Source organism: Camelus ferus, chromosome 24 (genome assembly GCF_009834535.1).
Source record: "Camelus ferus isolate YT-003-E chromosome 24, BCGSAC_Cfer_1.0, whole genome shotgun sequence".
NCBI classification, from domain to species: domain Eukaryota; kingdom Metazoa; phylum Chordata; class Mammalia; order Artiodactyla; family Camelidae; genus Camelus; species Camelus ferus.
The window spans coordinates 8,146,327-8,162,754 of NC_045719.1; the positions used below are offsets into that span (position 1 = coordinate 8,146,327).

Here is a 16,428-nt window from a genome sequence, read left to right on the forward strand (position 1 = left end):
CACCAAAACAGGGTGTATTTCCAACATGTTTTTGTCTTATTTACTTCTAAGATGATTTGAGGCTGTTTACTGACATTTAGGAAAAGAACATAACAAAAATACCTAAAGTAGAGGAAAAGAGTTAAGAGCCTCCAAGTACCCACAACTAGTGGAATATAGCTGTTGATTGATGAGTTTTGCTTCAAATTTTTTAAAGAAAACCTCAAGAAGTGAAACATATTATTGTAGTTTGTCTGTTTGTCTTCTGACTTCTTATCTGAAGAGAATCTTGATCAGGAATTTTATTTGAAAATATTTGATCATTGCAGTTTTACAAAGGCTACAGAGATGTATTTGCAAACTCTCATCCATCCTCTATGGCAGAGATATAATATTAACATGTCCCTTATATAAAATAATCTGAGTATTAATGTAATTTGAGTATTTGGCTTCCTGCTCATCTAACTTAATAAGAGGGTAGAATTTAGAGCACTCGAGTGAATTCCCTAGGTTTGACGTATTTGAGTGATTTGTTTGGTAGCCATCTCAGAGGGCAGGGAACTTGGTTGAGCATCATTGATCCTAGTTGAGCAAGTGTACCTGGTTGGACCTGGAAAAGAAATGTTGAACTTTACTGACCTGCTTCTATTGGGGCAGGCTATGGCACTTTACCCTATTTCTATGGAAATGTTGGTGACATTGTTGTGAGTCCTCTGCTGGTGAACTGCTACAAGATTCCACAGTTGGAAAACAAAGATTTGGAACAATTAGGTTTGACTGGCAGCCAACTCCTGAGTGTGGAAAACATGATCCTTCTGACAATACAGTATCTTGTGCGGCTGGGTAAGCTATTTTCAATAATCATTTGATGGTGATGATTTTTATTCTTTTTTGTAACATGCTTGCTTCGTTTCTTACCCACTTTCTCACATTTATCCACCTGGCTATCTCTTACTTTCCCTCTTTCTCATCTAACATTCTTTCCTTCAACTCCATTCTCTATGGCTTTTCCCTTTCCTCTCCTGCATTTCTTTTCTACTCCTTTCCTGCCCTTTCTTATTTCTTTTTTTCCTTCCCCATTTTCCCCAGATCTAGCCTCCTTTGTGCCTTGCTTTGCTTCTTTGGGTCCTAGAAGAGATAAATTGCTCCACCTAGTGTCCAGTCCCATGACGGTCCTCAGGTCTCCAAAGCAGTTGATGTAGCAGAACTTGCAAGGGCTGTGCCACGGGTATCCACCCTTGGGGAGTCAGGCCAAGTCCCCTTTCTGAAAGTGCAGGCACTACCTGGAATGCACATGTAGCAATCACCTTACACGGTTATTTTCCGCTTAGCCTTTTTATCTTGTTTATCCACTGTCTCTACACCCATTTATTTCTTCTCCAGCTACACCCTTTGATGTAGTCCCATCCTGCTTTCCTTCACTGAGGTAGTAACTGTGGACCTCCCTGATAGGTCCTCTGGGCTTTCGGGTAAGGAGGGTACATAGGTCATGAACCCTTCGCTTCCTCTGTTTGATTTCTCCTCCTGAGCCCACAGTGGGTGTATGCAGGTGCCTTGACAACACTGTAGTGGTTCTGCAGCATTTACATTGCAATGTCCTTTATTTTGCAAACTGCAGTAGGTCATTAATATGCAGCCTAATTATACACTCCCTCCAGGACTTCAAACCACTGATTTACTTAGGAAAACATTCAAGATGTAAAATTACACATTAAAAATTGTGTCTGCACTTTTGTATATTTTTTTAAAATGTTTTAAAATACTTTGGTGTTAAATAATAAAAACTCTGGGCTAAACAATGTTACACACACACACACACACACACACACACACACACATGCTTCAGCTGGATAGATTCAGTTTTTGGACCATCAGCTAGCAACCGTGGCTATAATTCTTAGTGACCTCAGAGCCCAAAGGCCTGCTTTGACATGGGATCTGCTTTGACATGGGCTTTTGAAACCTTTGAGGCTTCAGACATCTCATGAGCCACTTTCCTTATAAATCTAGGACTTGCTAATTAGTCTTGTTAGTAAGTGGTAAAATTATAAAAATCACCCGGGTCTGCAGCTCATTTGATGTCATAATTTTAATGGATACATACTGACATTCGACTGTGTTCCAAGATGAAAAACCAGCTTCTAGGTACATCTGGAATCGGTAAAACAAGGCCATGTAAAGTAAGGCTATGACAGCAAGCCAAGCCTATCAGTATAAAATTTTTTAAAATCTCAATAGCAATTTAAATAATCAAAATCCAAGTTAATAAATGAATTAAACAGTCAAAACAAAATGTCTCCCCTTAAATTACTAAAAGCCTTTTCCTTAAAAAATAAAGAAATCTCCATTCGATTAGACAAAACTCTTCTCTGCCCTGCAAGATCAATTCTCTCCAGAGGTTTTCTTGCAGCCAATTAATCCTATCTCTCAAATGTGCAACAACAATAGCTATTTCTTTCTCTTAGTCTAAATGTTGTACATTGGGACCTCTCTTCTCATCAACTAACTCCTCTGGAGTCCTTAAATTTCTTTTCAGCCTTCAGAAGTTTTGAAGAAGGCAGCAAGAATATTTTCACGTATGCTATCGGTTATAAATAGACATTTGAAAAAATAAATCCAAACTTTTAAAAGGACAGATCTAATACTTGGGTGGCTCAGTTACCTGGAGGTAAGAGAGAAGAAGAAAAGCAAGATTTTCCCAAAGGAACAGATCTTTCTATTGCAGTCACTTTAAAAAATAATAATAATAAATCTCTGTTATTTCACAATCTGCAAATCTTTTGAAGTAGATAATGACATCAGCAAATCCAGAGATTCTTGAGGGACTCTGAGTCAGTTCGAACCTTGTCTTTTCCTACTAAGGTAGCTCTGTCTGAAAACCTTCAGAACTGATGCCTGGGCTACGCTGAGTTACTGGAGATCAGCCCTCGAAGGAAAAAATTTACTATTATCAAGCTTGCAAAAAGTGGAGAAAAGGCTCCTGCAATTTAGCTATAAAGGCTGAGGATGCAGAAATGATGGGAGGTGACTGGAAGCAAGGCAATTGAACTCTAGAAACTCTCTTACCTCATCTAAACTTTGATACATTTTCCTCCCTTTCTCAACTCCTGACAGTAATTCAGTCAAAACCCTGTAAAAGTAGGTTTCAAGGCAATGGTGAATGCTACGAACATGTTTGATAATTTTATTTTCCCAGAATGCCTTTGTATTTGGAGTTAATTATGCTGCCTAATCGAACATGTTACTCCATCATGGTTTGCAGGGGGTCTTGTGGACACACCTAATAACCAGCCTCTTCAGATTGTCTATGAGAGCATTCGGGAACCGGAGACAGTCAGAGCCACAGGCTTCCGAGCTGTCATTTGCTGTGAATGGAAGAAAGCTTTAAACAGATGACCACCTTCCCTTCTTCTCATACAGTCTGTTCAAATCCAGCCACCTTGCGCTCACTATGTGTGTACTTAGTGGCCACTAACCGTGGTGCTAATCTGATAAAGTTAAATGAAGATCAGAAGCTTTGGTAGCTCCCAGGTGGTAAGAAGGCATCGTCCTCCCTCTGGCAAGGGATTGGGGAGGACGCAAGGAACATGAACATGTTGTAAGCGTTGCCGTGTTCGTGCCCTCCTTCCACGTAGGGAAGAGGAAAAGCTATGAGGGCTTCACTCTCCCTGCTTCCCTCTGGCCTCCAACCAATTCTGGGAAAACTGTTTTATTTCCAATTAAAATTGTTTATTTTTAAAATGTGTAACATTTTATTTAATGACTAAACATTTTCTTACTTTCCCAGAGAAGATGGGCAGGGGCCACTTAAACCCCTGTTGGAGGAAGGAAAGATTTCTGACTCACCCAAGGTGCCTCCTTCTCATACAGACGTCCAGCCCCTCCCCCTGTATTCTCTTGTCAGGGGCTGTTGGCTCTGGGCTCTGAGGCTATGGCTTGATCCAAGGTCACAGACACTGAGGGGTCTATACCTGTTTCAGGAAACTGAGTTTCCAATCTCAGGTCCACACAGCAAAAGAAATGACTTTGAGTAGCAGGAGTGATCACAGTCTTGCTGGTTTCAGTGTCAACTACGTGTAGGAATTCATTTGTGTCACTCGGATGCCAAACATTTTGTCCTAAAGACTGGTTGAGTTTCTAAAGAGAACGAAATCCTCCTAAATCAAGGAACCACAGATCACCCATGTAAGCTTAGCTGTAACCCCGGCCAGGGAAGAGGGCCAAATGCCATACTTAACAACCCAGAACTCTGTGGAATAACTACCTAATGAGAGCGTTCTCCATCTGGGGAAGACGTGAAACTGCCTAAATATAAATTGGGAGTGAAAAGTAAACTTAATTTTCCTTATGGATAGTATTCTCAAAATTAGGCATAGAGGCAGTGCATTAAAATATTTTTCAAAGTACCTGTGAATAAAATGAGAAATTAGTGAAGCCTGAAACTGACTATAGACCAGTAGGTTAGCTTCTTGCTTCATTAGTCATTAACTATTTCCATAACATCAAGTTTAATAAGTCAACAAAAATACCACCTTCAATGACCATCTCCCAAGGTATACAATGGAATTGGTACTATCTCTGAGCACATCCTCTTTGGAAGATACCGAGACAGATGTTTTTAAATATATATATATATAGACACACACACAAAAATATTGAGGCAGACAGAGAAGAGAGAAGGTAATTTCACCATGGAAAATGGTTTTTAGTAGAAGCACTATACTTGAGGGCACTACAGGAAAAAGAGCTTATTTACCAGTTGGAATAGACTTATGTGTATGTGTTGGTATGTGTGTGTTTCTCTCTCTTTTCTAGCTGTGATTTAAAAAAAAAAAATTCTACCTGTAATTCTCTTCGATTTAGGTCCTGATCAGATACCTCTCAGGGAAGAATTTGAGCAAATTATGCTGAAAGCTATGCAGGAATTTACTCTGAGAGAAAGAGCCCTGCAGATGGGTGCCCAGTGTCCACCCGTGTCTCCGGGACAACTCCCCTGGCTGGCTCGATTAATTGCCAGCGTATCTCAAGACTTGGTTCATGTGATTGTGACCCAAAACTCTTTGGCAGAGGGCATTTCAGAGACATTGAGGACTCTCAGTGAAATGAGACACTACCAAAAACTACCAGACTATGTTGTGACAATTTGTGCATCGAAAATCAGAGGAAATGAGTTTTGTGTGGTAGTATTAGGTGAGTAATTTTTAAAATTCATTCATTCAGTCATCTGTCCAGTTGCAAAATACTAATTGGGTGTTCCAGGCATCCATGTAATTAATCTCTAGTTAAGGGCTCCAACTTGTGTTCTTCCTCCTAATTGTAACTTTTTTTTTTTTTTTTTGCTCCTCAGATCAGATTTTGGTAGCCCTTAGTTTGGCGGGGATCCCTGTCAGCTGGTGGTAGGAGCATTATTTCAAAGCACAGCCTAGTAACAGATACCCTTGTCTCATGTAACTTCTGCCCTTAAAAGGTTTTGGAAACGTTACCACTCTAGCATGTGATAAAGCCATTGCCACAGGTGGCCTAAGCCAGTTAATCATATTTGCCAGGAACTTAGCTCACATATTCACCTCTTCACTGAAGAGGATATTTAATATTCTAACACTGACCCTAAAGAAAAGGTTCAGAACGTTGGTACATTCCAAAATGTATTTTTGTTTCTGGTATTGATTTTTCTATCAGGCACCGTCCTGAGTTGCCATTTGGGCTAAATTTTGCTTTTCTCCTCTCTGTGAATGGCACTCACCTCTTCCTAGCAAAAGGGCCAGGCCTTGCTTTGGCAAAATCCACCTGCCCGTCCCTCTGTGATATATATGTCTTTCAGAAAGCTTCATCAGAAAGTATATTCATCTTCTAATTTTTGTTTGTAAGAACAACAACATAAGATTATATTTTTAAGACTGATATTCATAATAGCCGTGCAGACACAATTTTTTAAAGGTTTTTCACATTCCTCCCTGGTCTTTAAACACACACCTGGTATGTTTCCACAGTTACACACAGAAGATATGTCATTTTTTCCCCCTTGATCACATAACCTTATATTGTCAACTTTTCATTTCAAATGATGATTTGAAATGTCATTTCAAATCGAATTGTCATTTCAAATGCTGTGTGATTGCCCGTCTTCTGACGTGCTGTATGTTTCCTAGCCAAGTCTCTCTAGATGCATACTTTAGCTGTGTTTCCTGTTTTTGCTGTTGTCAGTCACGTCCCGGTGAACACTTGTGCGCTGGCACGCCGTCTCTCCCTCTGTTCTGCAGGTCAGCATCAGTCTAGAGCCCTGGCAGAGAGCATGCTCACCACAAGTGAGTTTTTGAAAGAAATTAGTTATGAGCTCATCACAGGAAAGGTCAGTTTCCTGGCATCGCATTTCAAAACCACATCGTTAGGTGAGTGGCTGTCGGATTCCACAACACTGCCAAGCCCCCGGCTGCGTGATTTTCTGAATTTAACTCTCAGCCTGTCAGAGAGATGAGTGTGGAGAGTAAGCTTGCCGGTTGACCTTCCCTCATTTGGAATGGTGTCTCCTAAGCGTTTTGTTACTGACACAGCAAGGGGCGGTCTAGGCACTAGAATGGGAGGCCTCAGCTCAGCCACTATGTTGTGTGACCTTGGGGGAGACACTGCACCCCGCCCCTGGGTCTCAGTTTTATGTCCAGCGGTGACATAATGATCCCATCCTGCCTGCTATGAGTACTATGGAGGCTGAGAGAGGGTGTGTGTTAAAGTATGTAAATTGTAAGCACGATGCAAATGAGGATGGCTCTGGCTGCGGACATCCTGCTGTAGGGATGGCCGAGCAGACACGTCGACATGAGAAGTGGGATGACCAACAGATCTCGATGGGAACCCAGCTCAGCTGCCCAGCTTGGAGACTGATTCAAACCCAGCATCTCTTGTGACCTGCTTCTCTCCACCTTATGTTGTCATAGGTGATGACTTGGACAAGCTGCTAGAAAAAATGCAACAAAGAAGAGGAGACAGTGTGGTGACCCCTTTCAATGGGGACCTTAACGTATATGTGTCACCTCAGGAGGCCGCTGCTATGATCCCCACGCAAACCCTGGGTAATGTCACCGCAGATCAGAAGGAGGAAACCGGTCCGCAGGACAGACATAGAAGCTAAGTCATTCTGAGGGTGTGAGGTCTTGTCTTTAAGTCACAGACTGTGACAGGCCCTTCCTCTTTACATGACAGATTTGGCTCAAGTTAAAAATGCCTTACCCTGTGGCCTGGGTCCAATGCCTGGTTCTTAGTAAATGTCTCCTAGAATTAAAGGCAAAGTCAAAGACTTTATTTGAAGCAGTCTCTCCCGCTCTCTCTCTCTTTTTTTCCTAAAAAGATTCTGGGGTCCCGGGCAGTAGCTCCACCAGCTGTGCCCCGAGAGCCTGGGTGCTCACCTGGCGCTTCCAAGAACAGCATGAAGGAATCTGGATGGAGTCTGTGCGGGGCTCCTGGCTCTCCACTCCCCGCATTTACCCTCCCACGTGTAAAACACTCATCATCTCAGGGATAGCGAGGCCTTCCTGGCAGACAGAGCAGCAATACCCACACGGCGTCTGTCCTACAAGATTGCAGGGCGCCAAGGGGGATGGTGGCACCAGGGGTGGGGAGTCCGATCACTAGGTTGGATTCCTTTAGGTTCAGATTCCTTCCCCAATTCCCTGTTTGACAGGGACAACATAAGAAAGGACAGAACAAACAACAGGAGAAGGGACAGATATGAAGCAGACCCGTATCCGAGCAGATGCTGACAGCCTCTTGGCTTCCCCTTGGTGGAGGTGCTTCATCTCTGTGTTAGGATTGCCTTAGCAGTACAAGTATATGGCTTGGCGTCAGCTCATTGAGGAACGAATTCAAAGGCAAAGTTTTTGACTTCTGGACATTACATGGCAATAAAGTGATCATCCAGATGATCTAAAACGTGTTATGCAAACAAAGTTAGAATTTAAAAATTCTCAGGGTACTTAAAGATTTCCATGTACATATCCTTGATTCCCTGTTTAAGAAACATGGCTTAAAATAAATAGGGATCTTGGTGGTAAAAACAAAACAAAACAAAACCAAACAAAACATTGTTTAAAGATATTTTTAGGTTTCCTCCAACTTGAAATCTTACTAAGTTCCATTCTACAAAGTTATACCATCCTCTGTGTTAGTCCCCATCCATCTAACCTGTGCAATGAAAGAAAGAACAACCTAACTCTCAGAAGACAGGTTTTATTTTGATTAGCAATCTTTGTGGATCAAAAATGACTTGGGCTGTTATAAAAGCTGCAGCCTGGGGCTTCTCTAGTGGGTTCTCTCAGCCAGGAGGGAGACCCACCTGTGTAGATCTCCGCTCACCGTCAGGTTCCGTGGTGGCTGGGGTGTCGTGACTACTCTCTTGCCCTGGGCTGCACTGCAGTTTGATTTTAGAAAACACGAATTAGCACAGGTTCATTGGGCCCTTGTGTGCACCGGTCAGACTTCCACATGTGTTCCTGATAAAAAGCAGCTCTTTAAAAAAAAAAAAAAGCAGTAAATGTTTCCTGCTCAGGTGTTCAGCTGACTAAGCTTATCTGACATTGCGTGTGTGTGAGCACCCTGCGTGTGTAAGAGAGATTGATTGCTTGGCTGTAACTTGTAATAAAAAGCCACTGGCATGTTTAGCGCATCTGGGCAATGTTTTTCTAATACGTCGCCTACTGAGTGGCCAGCTGGCCCTGTCGTGAGTCACGTCCCTGCAGATAGTACAGGCGTCAGCACCGGAGTTGACCAGAGCCTGCCAGGTCACAAGCACCGGCAAAGTGGAGTCAAGTGGGAAGAAAGGTGAAATTAGTGTCATGGGGAGGAGAATTTCAAACCATGTTGCAACGGACTTGCTGGAGAGGAAATGTTTACTGTGGTGCCATCCAGAGAAGCTCAAAGGAACTCAGCATTATTGTGTTTATGGCATTGCCTCCTTCCCTGAACTGGAGCTGGGCTTGGGCACCTGACCTGTGCTGATAGTCCTAAAGAAACCTGGAAACTCTTTCCTTCCCTTTCCAGAGACGAATCCTGGCTCCAGCTGCAAGAGTGTGGTCTGTGCCCTGCATTTCTGGGCAGGCAAGGGGTGTGGAGTTAGTGCTTTGTGAGACAATCAATTTCAAAATAATACATCTGTAAAATTACCACATTCACTCTTCAGCACATCCTTTCAGCCAAGTTTTCAGGGAAAGTGGGCAAATCTATTAAAAGTTGGCAGAGAGTGAGACTACAAGGTGCAGGTTCTTAGTGATGGAGCCTACTTTACCAGTGTGTGTATTATGTGTCCTCTGTGGATTCACAGAGGCCATCACAGAAGTGAATTAATCTTGTTCTTATGACTTTTTTTAAATTTTAGATTTAGATAATGAAACCTTCCAAATTTATCAACCGCAGCTTATGGTTGCCAGGAAACTCTTGTCCCAGGTGTGCGCTATAGCGGACAGCGGCAGCCAGAGCCTGGACCTCGGCCACTTCAGCAAAGTGGACTTCATCATCATTGTCCCAAGATCAGAGGTTCTGGTCCAGCAAACTCTTCAACGGATTCGACAATCAGGTAAGGTTGAACTTTCAAAGAGGACCCTCCCTGGATCCAGCCTTAGATTCTCTCTGCCTCTTTCTTTGGCTAAATCCAAACATTTATAGGACACTTCCATCCCTTTTTACAGTAATAAATATCACAGGAGTATTTTAACTGTTTCTTCGAATTTATCTGTAAGTATTCCCTCAAAGTACTCTAACCTTTTCCCTCCTAAGTCAAGGGTAAACTGATGTGCATTTGGCCTGACTCTGTTAAGTCTGTGATGTCGTCAGTGGACTAGAAACTGGTCCCTCATTTATGGAGACAAATTTCCTCAAGGCAAAGAGAGGCCTGCGTAGGGATGGCGGGGTCTGGGCCACCTGAACTCCTCCTGGGGGTCAGCGTGAGTCACATTCTCACAGGTGAATTCTTACACATCTAACACATTACATAACAGCATATTTTCAACCTAGAAACCAGAACACCATCCCTCATGTCAACAATAAGTAACTTCATTTAAAAAAAAAATACAAAGTTAGAATTCCTCCTAATGACTTCAAGAGGATAAGCAGAGAGGAAAAAAAATATTTTTCCCAGAAAATGTAAAAAGGTAAGGAGCAAATATCTTAGAGGTCTGTGGTAAATAACATCCCTCTCAAACATAAAATTTGCTTAGAATTACAAGAAGCAGTAGGGAATTTAGGAAATTGAGACCGCTGAAAAATGCTTGCCTTTATAAACTAGGTTTGAAAAGGAAATTATAAATGTCAAGTTGCTTCTGAGTCCTTAGCTGGGGGGGAAATACACACACAAATTTTAACTGGAGAATAAATCTTTTTGTCACAGTAAAAAAAAAATTATTTTCAATGTACTTGAAAACAGGTAGGAAGCAGAAGAATTCAGAAGAGCTTAGAGTCTGTATGCTCCACGCCTGTCGTACAATGCTCCTTAACAGCGGACACACAGATCACCTGGGAGCTTGTTAAAAATGCAGATTCCCTGAAGGCAGGTGTGGGTGGGCGCCAGTGTCTGCATTTCCAACAAGCTCCCAGGGGATTCCCACTGCAGCCGGTCAGAGGACCACACTTGGATTAGCACAGCTTTACAAGAAATCTTTCATTGTTAAGTTCCCTGGGTCAGATGAGCTGACAATAGGTTTTCCCTCTTTAACATCTCTCAGTGGCTGTGACTGACACACATAAAGTCTTCCCATGCCTTCTGGAGACCCAAGTGCCTGGTTAGCAATAGAACCTTCTCTTTTGCTTCTAAAATTCTGAAAGACAAGTTTCAAAATGTCCTGTTGGAAGTGTTGCCTTATATAGGTGATTAGCCAGAGAAGTTCAGAACGTCTTCTCTCAGAACCGCGTGAGCTCTAGGCATCATTTTCTTTCTACCCCCTTCCATCGAGGGAAATGGATGGGCTCCTGTCACACCCAGCATTAAGCAGATTTTTGCTACTCTTTGTGGCTTTTCCACTTCGTTGCCATGGAGGGAGCACCTTGTCTTATAGGTGTTTTACTTGTACCAGGTGGCATTTGCGTCCTTCCTGAGCCTGTGACCTGATAATCCTGGGTTGTCAGCGCATCATAGCACCTGTTCCAAGCGGTGAAATCACCCGCCGTCAGCGGCTCTGCTCTCTCCAGAGCCTTTTCCTGAAATAACCTCTTGATGACCTGTGCTTTCACCTTTCTTAATCAAGGCAAGACCCCAAATAAAACCCTGCATTTCTGACAGATAGAGAAATTCTCCTGGCCCTTCCTTGTCCCTTCTTGATGTCCTTAGATTTTTCCAAAGTGAGTATTTTAAGATGATCACTCCTCAGAAAGGTACCAGAATTTGACTAGTTACATAAGCTGAGAACCCAGGAAAATGAGTGTTAAGGACAGATTTGGCAAATTCAAGACAAAGCATATTTTTAAAATTAGTCACATCTGGCTTTGGCATATATACTGAAATTTTTGCTACAAAGGCAGTCACTTCTATGTATTTAAAAATAACTGTTCATTTGTATTATAGAAAAAACATTGTTATGGTATTATTTATTTTGAAAAATAAAAGAAATGAAGTAGGAAATTTTATGCACTTATAATCCCACCACTCAAGGATAACCACTGTTAAAATGACTTACTCCCTAGGGTCCCAGGCTCTCTCCTCTGCCTGTGTCTAGGTGTTGTAGTAGGCACATTTTCCCAAGTCTTTAAAAGCTTTCGTAAGCATCATTCTTAATGAAAGTATATGGTATTCCATATCATAACGACACCGAAATGTATTGGCTTTGCCTAAGGTCACAGAGGGCAGTGCTTTGGGGACAAGGACCGTCTTCTCCTCTCTGTGTCCCTAGTGCCTCATCTGTGCCTCTCTCGGGCTTGGCACCAGGAGGGGCTCAACTGCTGGTCAAGCTGGGGCTGGAGGGAGGAAGGGGAGGGATGGGCAGAGGGAGCAACAGCGTCCAAGTGCTCCGCTCCCCCGATTCCATGTGCTTTTCCCTAAAGGAAGCATTTCAGCAGCCAGCCTGCCAGGAAAAGCAGCAGGCAGGGAGAGGCAGCCGGGCACGCAGAAAGGCCACATCCTTGGCAGCCCTTTTGCGGCCGAAAGAAAAAAGTGGAAATAGAAACCATCACGTTGTTGCAGACTCAGCACTAAGGTGAAGCATCTGATACCTCAACTCAGTTTCTAATTAAGGAAGGGAGGCCAGGAGGAAAAGAAAACAAAAGAAAACATTATGGAAAGAGTTTGAAGGTAAAAAAAAAAAAGAAATGAAATGGGTTCCACGTTTATTATAAGTTGGCCCAGAATGGACTTGTAACTGCTGCAGTGATCAGTGGAGAGACTATAGGAAATACTTCTATTTTAATGTCTTTATTTTTGTTGTAGCATAATTCTGCTAATTCAGGAAGCCCCAAATTCTATAAATTAGAATGCTAGGGGATCAGTGAATCAAAATGCAAGTTACTTTCAGTTCCAGGTGGGTAGCATGAAAACAGGAAGCACTGGCGACTGTTTTTCTCCTCTCTGCTTTTAAAATGGTGTTGGTGGGAGCCCCCAGCACATGGGAGCAGATCTGGGAGTAACCAGTCAAGGACAGTTTTTCATGCTCAGGGGGATGACATAAATTTGACACCTCAACACATGTCTGATCATAAAAGAACCGAGATGTAGATTGATTATTCTACCCAAAAGGACGTGAGGAAGTTACAAGGCCGTGGTAGAGATTAGGAGGGGAAGTGAAGAGACAGAGGAAGGCATTTTCACTTTCTGAAGTATCTCATCAACCTTATACCTCCTTGTCAGTCACCTAAAATGTCAGCAGAAAAAAGGCAGTGACAAAGGCCGCAGGGAATGAAATCCCAGGGAAGTGCTAGGAGACCACTCTGTCCTGAGGGGGAGCAGGAAAGCACTGGAGATTCCTTTGTATGAGTGTGCAAAGGAACAAGTACCTAAAGTTAGCATTCGTGAAGTCAGTTTCTAATCAAGTGGTATCTGCCCAGTGCCCGCCCCTAGTTTATAGAAGATGTTGGCACCCGGCTCGGGTTCGCAACCTTCCCCACCTCCCATCCAGGGGGACAGCACCGCCAGACCCTAGCTTCTCTTCCCTCAGCTCCCATCAGCAAATGCCCTTCCCTCTACTCCTCAGTCGCTGCTCCCTAGTCATACCCCAGACCCTGCTGGGCCCTGGAACTGCAGATTCTAATATCCCCAGTGTTAGACCAGACTCCTTTCCAACATACACTGTGGGGGAAAATCAACCTTTCTGATCAATGCCTCATGAATTCTTTCTGGTTCTTCAGTTGAATCTCTCTCCCGTTCTCCACAGTGACTGGCTACTGCAGACTCTGTTTCACTCAAACTTCTGACCTCATCCTCCTCTTCACGAGGGACCATGCTACTGAGGTCTCTCCTCCCTGACCTCCAAAAGAAGAGAGCTTTGGATAAAAACTTCCTCCTTCCAAATCTGGAAACCTAACTGTGTACGCACCCATCTGTCCCCCTTCCTTCCTCGTCAGTGAAAAGGCTGCCCTCCTCTGTTTAATCCTGTTTCTCCCACCGTGCTCAGGGTGCCAACCTCTCCTCATTCTCAATGACCTCGCCCTATTGGTCATCTCTTCTCTCATTGCTGCCTTCCATTCCCTTCTCTCCTGGAGCTTATTCCATCCGTTTAAACCTGCCCCACTTCCTCAAAAACAAAACAAAACAAGCCCCTGTTAATCCAACCTAACCCTCCAGTTCAAGCTCCCCTACATAACTGCCAAACTATTAAGACAGTTGTCTGTTATCTCCATTTCCTCATCTCCCAGTTGCCCAGCACCCTGCAGACTGGCCTCCACTCCCCACTCTCACCCTTGTAAAACTCTCCCAATGTCACCAATGACCTTTTCTGTTCTTACCTGAACTCTTGACAGCACAGGTGATCTCCATTCCTTCCTTTAAACACTGCGGTTCCTTTGGTTTCCAAGACACACCCTTTCCCAGCCTTCCTTCTACAAGTCATGCACCAGGTGCTATTCTGCACCCTGGGGTCCTCCAGCCCTGGCACTCAAGACCTTGCTGTGGTTGTGTGTGTATTAGCAATCTTCTTCTTCAGCTAGAAAGCAAATATTCAGGTCACATGTCTGTCTTGTCTATAGTACAGCAGACACTTAATAAATATGTGTTGAACTGAGTTTTTTGTAACATTCCATTGAATTGAATTTTAAGTTAAAATCTATTTTAAGAGGAAGACGTAGAAGTAGTTGATATTTAAGATTTGTCAGTCCTCTGGCAAAAACAAATTAAAAGAATTCAAGGATTTTTTTGAACACAGTTTTCTTATTGAACACTCTCAATGTGCCCTTATCCTGAGGGCAAAAAGAATTGCAAGTGAGTCTTGAACTTTAATCAGTACGCTGTTGGAAGTGGTACTGATAATTTTAAGCTATTTTGTGTATATCACAGGATAGAGAAAACAGGTAAATATTTTTAGATTTGGTTGAAAACCAGGGTTCTCACATGAAGTCAGGGAGCCTCAAATACTAAGTGGGGAAAAGTAAAGAATATTCCTTTTAGATTTAAATTGGAGATCTAAGTATGAAAATATTAAATATTTTCCCCAGCTCTCTCCCCTAAAAGGACTTAAAAACAGTGATATTTCAGTATCAAATGTGCACATTTAGCATCTAGATCTTGGCCTGTAAATACCATTCACCACTTTCTCAGCTCTGAGGTGGGAACAGTCTGGAATCTGGGTTTGCCAGAAAGTGAGAAAGCACTAAAAGATTGATGGAGCATGTCAACGGGACACAGCAGCCTGTCTGCAGGGGACTCTGCTGTCCAGAGTTGGTAACTTTGAGTATCAGAGGGAATGATGGCAACAGACTGTAACCTATTGGATTTTTGTAAAAGCCCATGAGTTCACAGTAATACTGAAAAAATAAAGGGGGCGGGAGGAGTAAGGGGTGGGGGGCAAGCGCTCCTTTACAGAAGGGCACCAACTAATAAATATAGGAAAATGACAGAATTAGGAAACCCCGGTTTTGCGCTACCAGTGTAATTATTGATTCTGACAAGTACACTCCCAGAAAAAAAAAATCCAGATTATGTGACATTCTACAAAACAACTAGCCTGCATTTTTTAAAGTATCAATGAAGAGACCAAAAAGGAAAAAAAGAAAGGGCTGCTTTAATTACACAGAATAAAGAGACATGACAACCAAGTGCAAATTCTTAATTCTTGATTAAATCCTAGACCTAAAAATAAAAAACACAGCTCCGGGACAATTAGGAAAACTCAAACGTGGCCTGTGTATTATAAAATATTATATCAATGTTAGTTCAATTCCTTGGGTGTAATAATGATATTTTAGTTATATAGTAGAATGCCTTTGCTCTTAAGAAATACACATTGAAAAAAGAATATGAAAATGAATATATGTATATATGTATGACTGAATCACTATGCTGTACACTAGCAATTAACACAACATTGTAAACTGACTATACTTCAATAAAAAAGAGTACAAAAAAAAGAAAATCCAGAACCAAAAAAAAAAAAAAAAGAAAGAAAGAAAGGAAAATACACTTTGAATTATGTAGGGGTATTATATGTTGCTTCCAAATTATTCAGCAATAGTAGCAAAAACAACAACAATAAATAAAAAATAATGAAGAGAAAAAGCAAATGTAGCAAAATATTAACAATTGGTGGAACTAACTGAAGGGTATTTAGGTATTTATTGCCCCGTTTTAAAACTTCGTACAAAGCTACAGTAATTTGACGTTGTGGTACTGGTATAAAGAAAGATATATACATCAGTGAGATACATTTGAGAGATAATTGAGAGATTTGAGAGTCCAGGATTGAACATTGCATTCAGCTGTTGTGTCCTCTTAGTCTCCTGCAAACTTGGAACATTTCTTTAATTTTACCTTGTTTTTCATGACCTTAACAGTTTGGGAAAATACTAGTCAGTTGTTTTGTCTAAGGTTTCAATTTGGAAATGTCTGATGTTTTCTCACGATTGGATTGAGGTTATGTGACGCTGTGTCCTCCTCAGGGCACGGTATCAAGGAGTCCATGATGCTGTTGTGTCTTATTAGTGGCAATGTTAACCTTGATCACTGGATTAAAGTGATGCCTGCCAGGTTTCTCTACTGTTTTCCTCCTTGTAGTTGAAAAATCTTGGGGGAGTACTTTGGGACTATGCTAATATACCTTGTTTCTCCTTAAACCTTCAAACCACTAATTTTAGCATCCATCCATGAATCTTGCCTGCAACTTATTGTAGTGTTTGCATAATGATTTTGCATTTGTATCATTTTTCCTATAATTATTAGTAGGAATTTATTAATTGAATCTTCTGTAAGGAAGAGCTGTTCCTCCTTCTTTGTTTATATTTTTATTTATATCAACATGGGTTCATGAACACTTATTTTATTCTATGATCTTT

General features: G+C 42.0%; 1 protein-coding gene and 1 long non-coding RNA gene across 16 annotated transcripts in view; one reads left to right on the forward strand and one right to left on the reverse strand.

Annotated features, from left to right (window-relative positions):
- The window catches only part of GREB1L (GREB1 like retinoic acid receptor coactivator), a 213,066-nt gene that overhangs the window by 159,034 nt on the left and 37,604 nt on the right, over positions 1-16,428 (forward strand). For 14 of the 15 annotated variants that reach the window (XM_032467441.1, XM_032467427.1, XM_032467434.1 and 11 more), the window contains 5 exons: positions 637-822; positions 4,843-5,169; positions 6,240-6,368; positions 6,912-7,046; positions 9,344-9,541. In XM_032467441.1, coding sequence (XP_032323332.1) covers positions 637-822; positions 4,843-5,169; positions 6,240-6,368; positions 6,912-7,046; positions 9,344-9,541 — 975 coding nt within the window. The remainder of the gene's footprint in view (positions 1-636; positions 823-4,842; positions 5,170-6,239; positions 6,369-6,911; positions 7,047-9,343; positions 9,542-16,428) is intronic. The other variant, XM_032467440.1, reaches the window with a different exon arrangement.
- LOC106730532 lies at positions 848-4,837 on the reverse strand. Its single transcript, XR_001366994.2, has 3 exons — positions 3,826-4,837; positions 2,084-2,130; positions 848-1,262 (listed from the first exon to the last, which is right to left on the reverse strand). It is a non-coding gene; the product is annotated as an uncharacterized LOC106730532 (long non-coding RNA).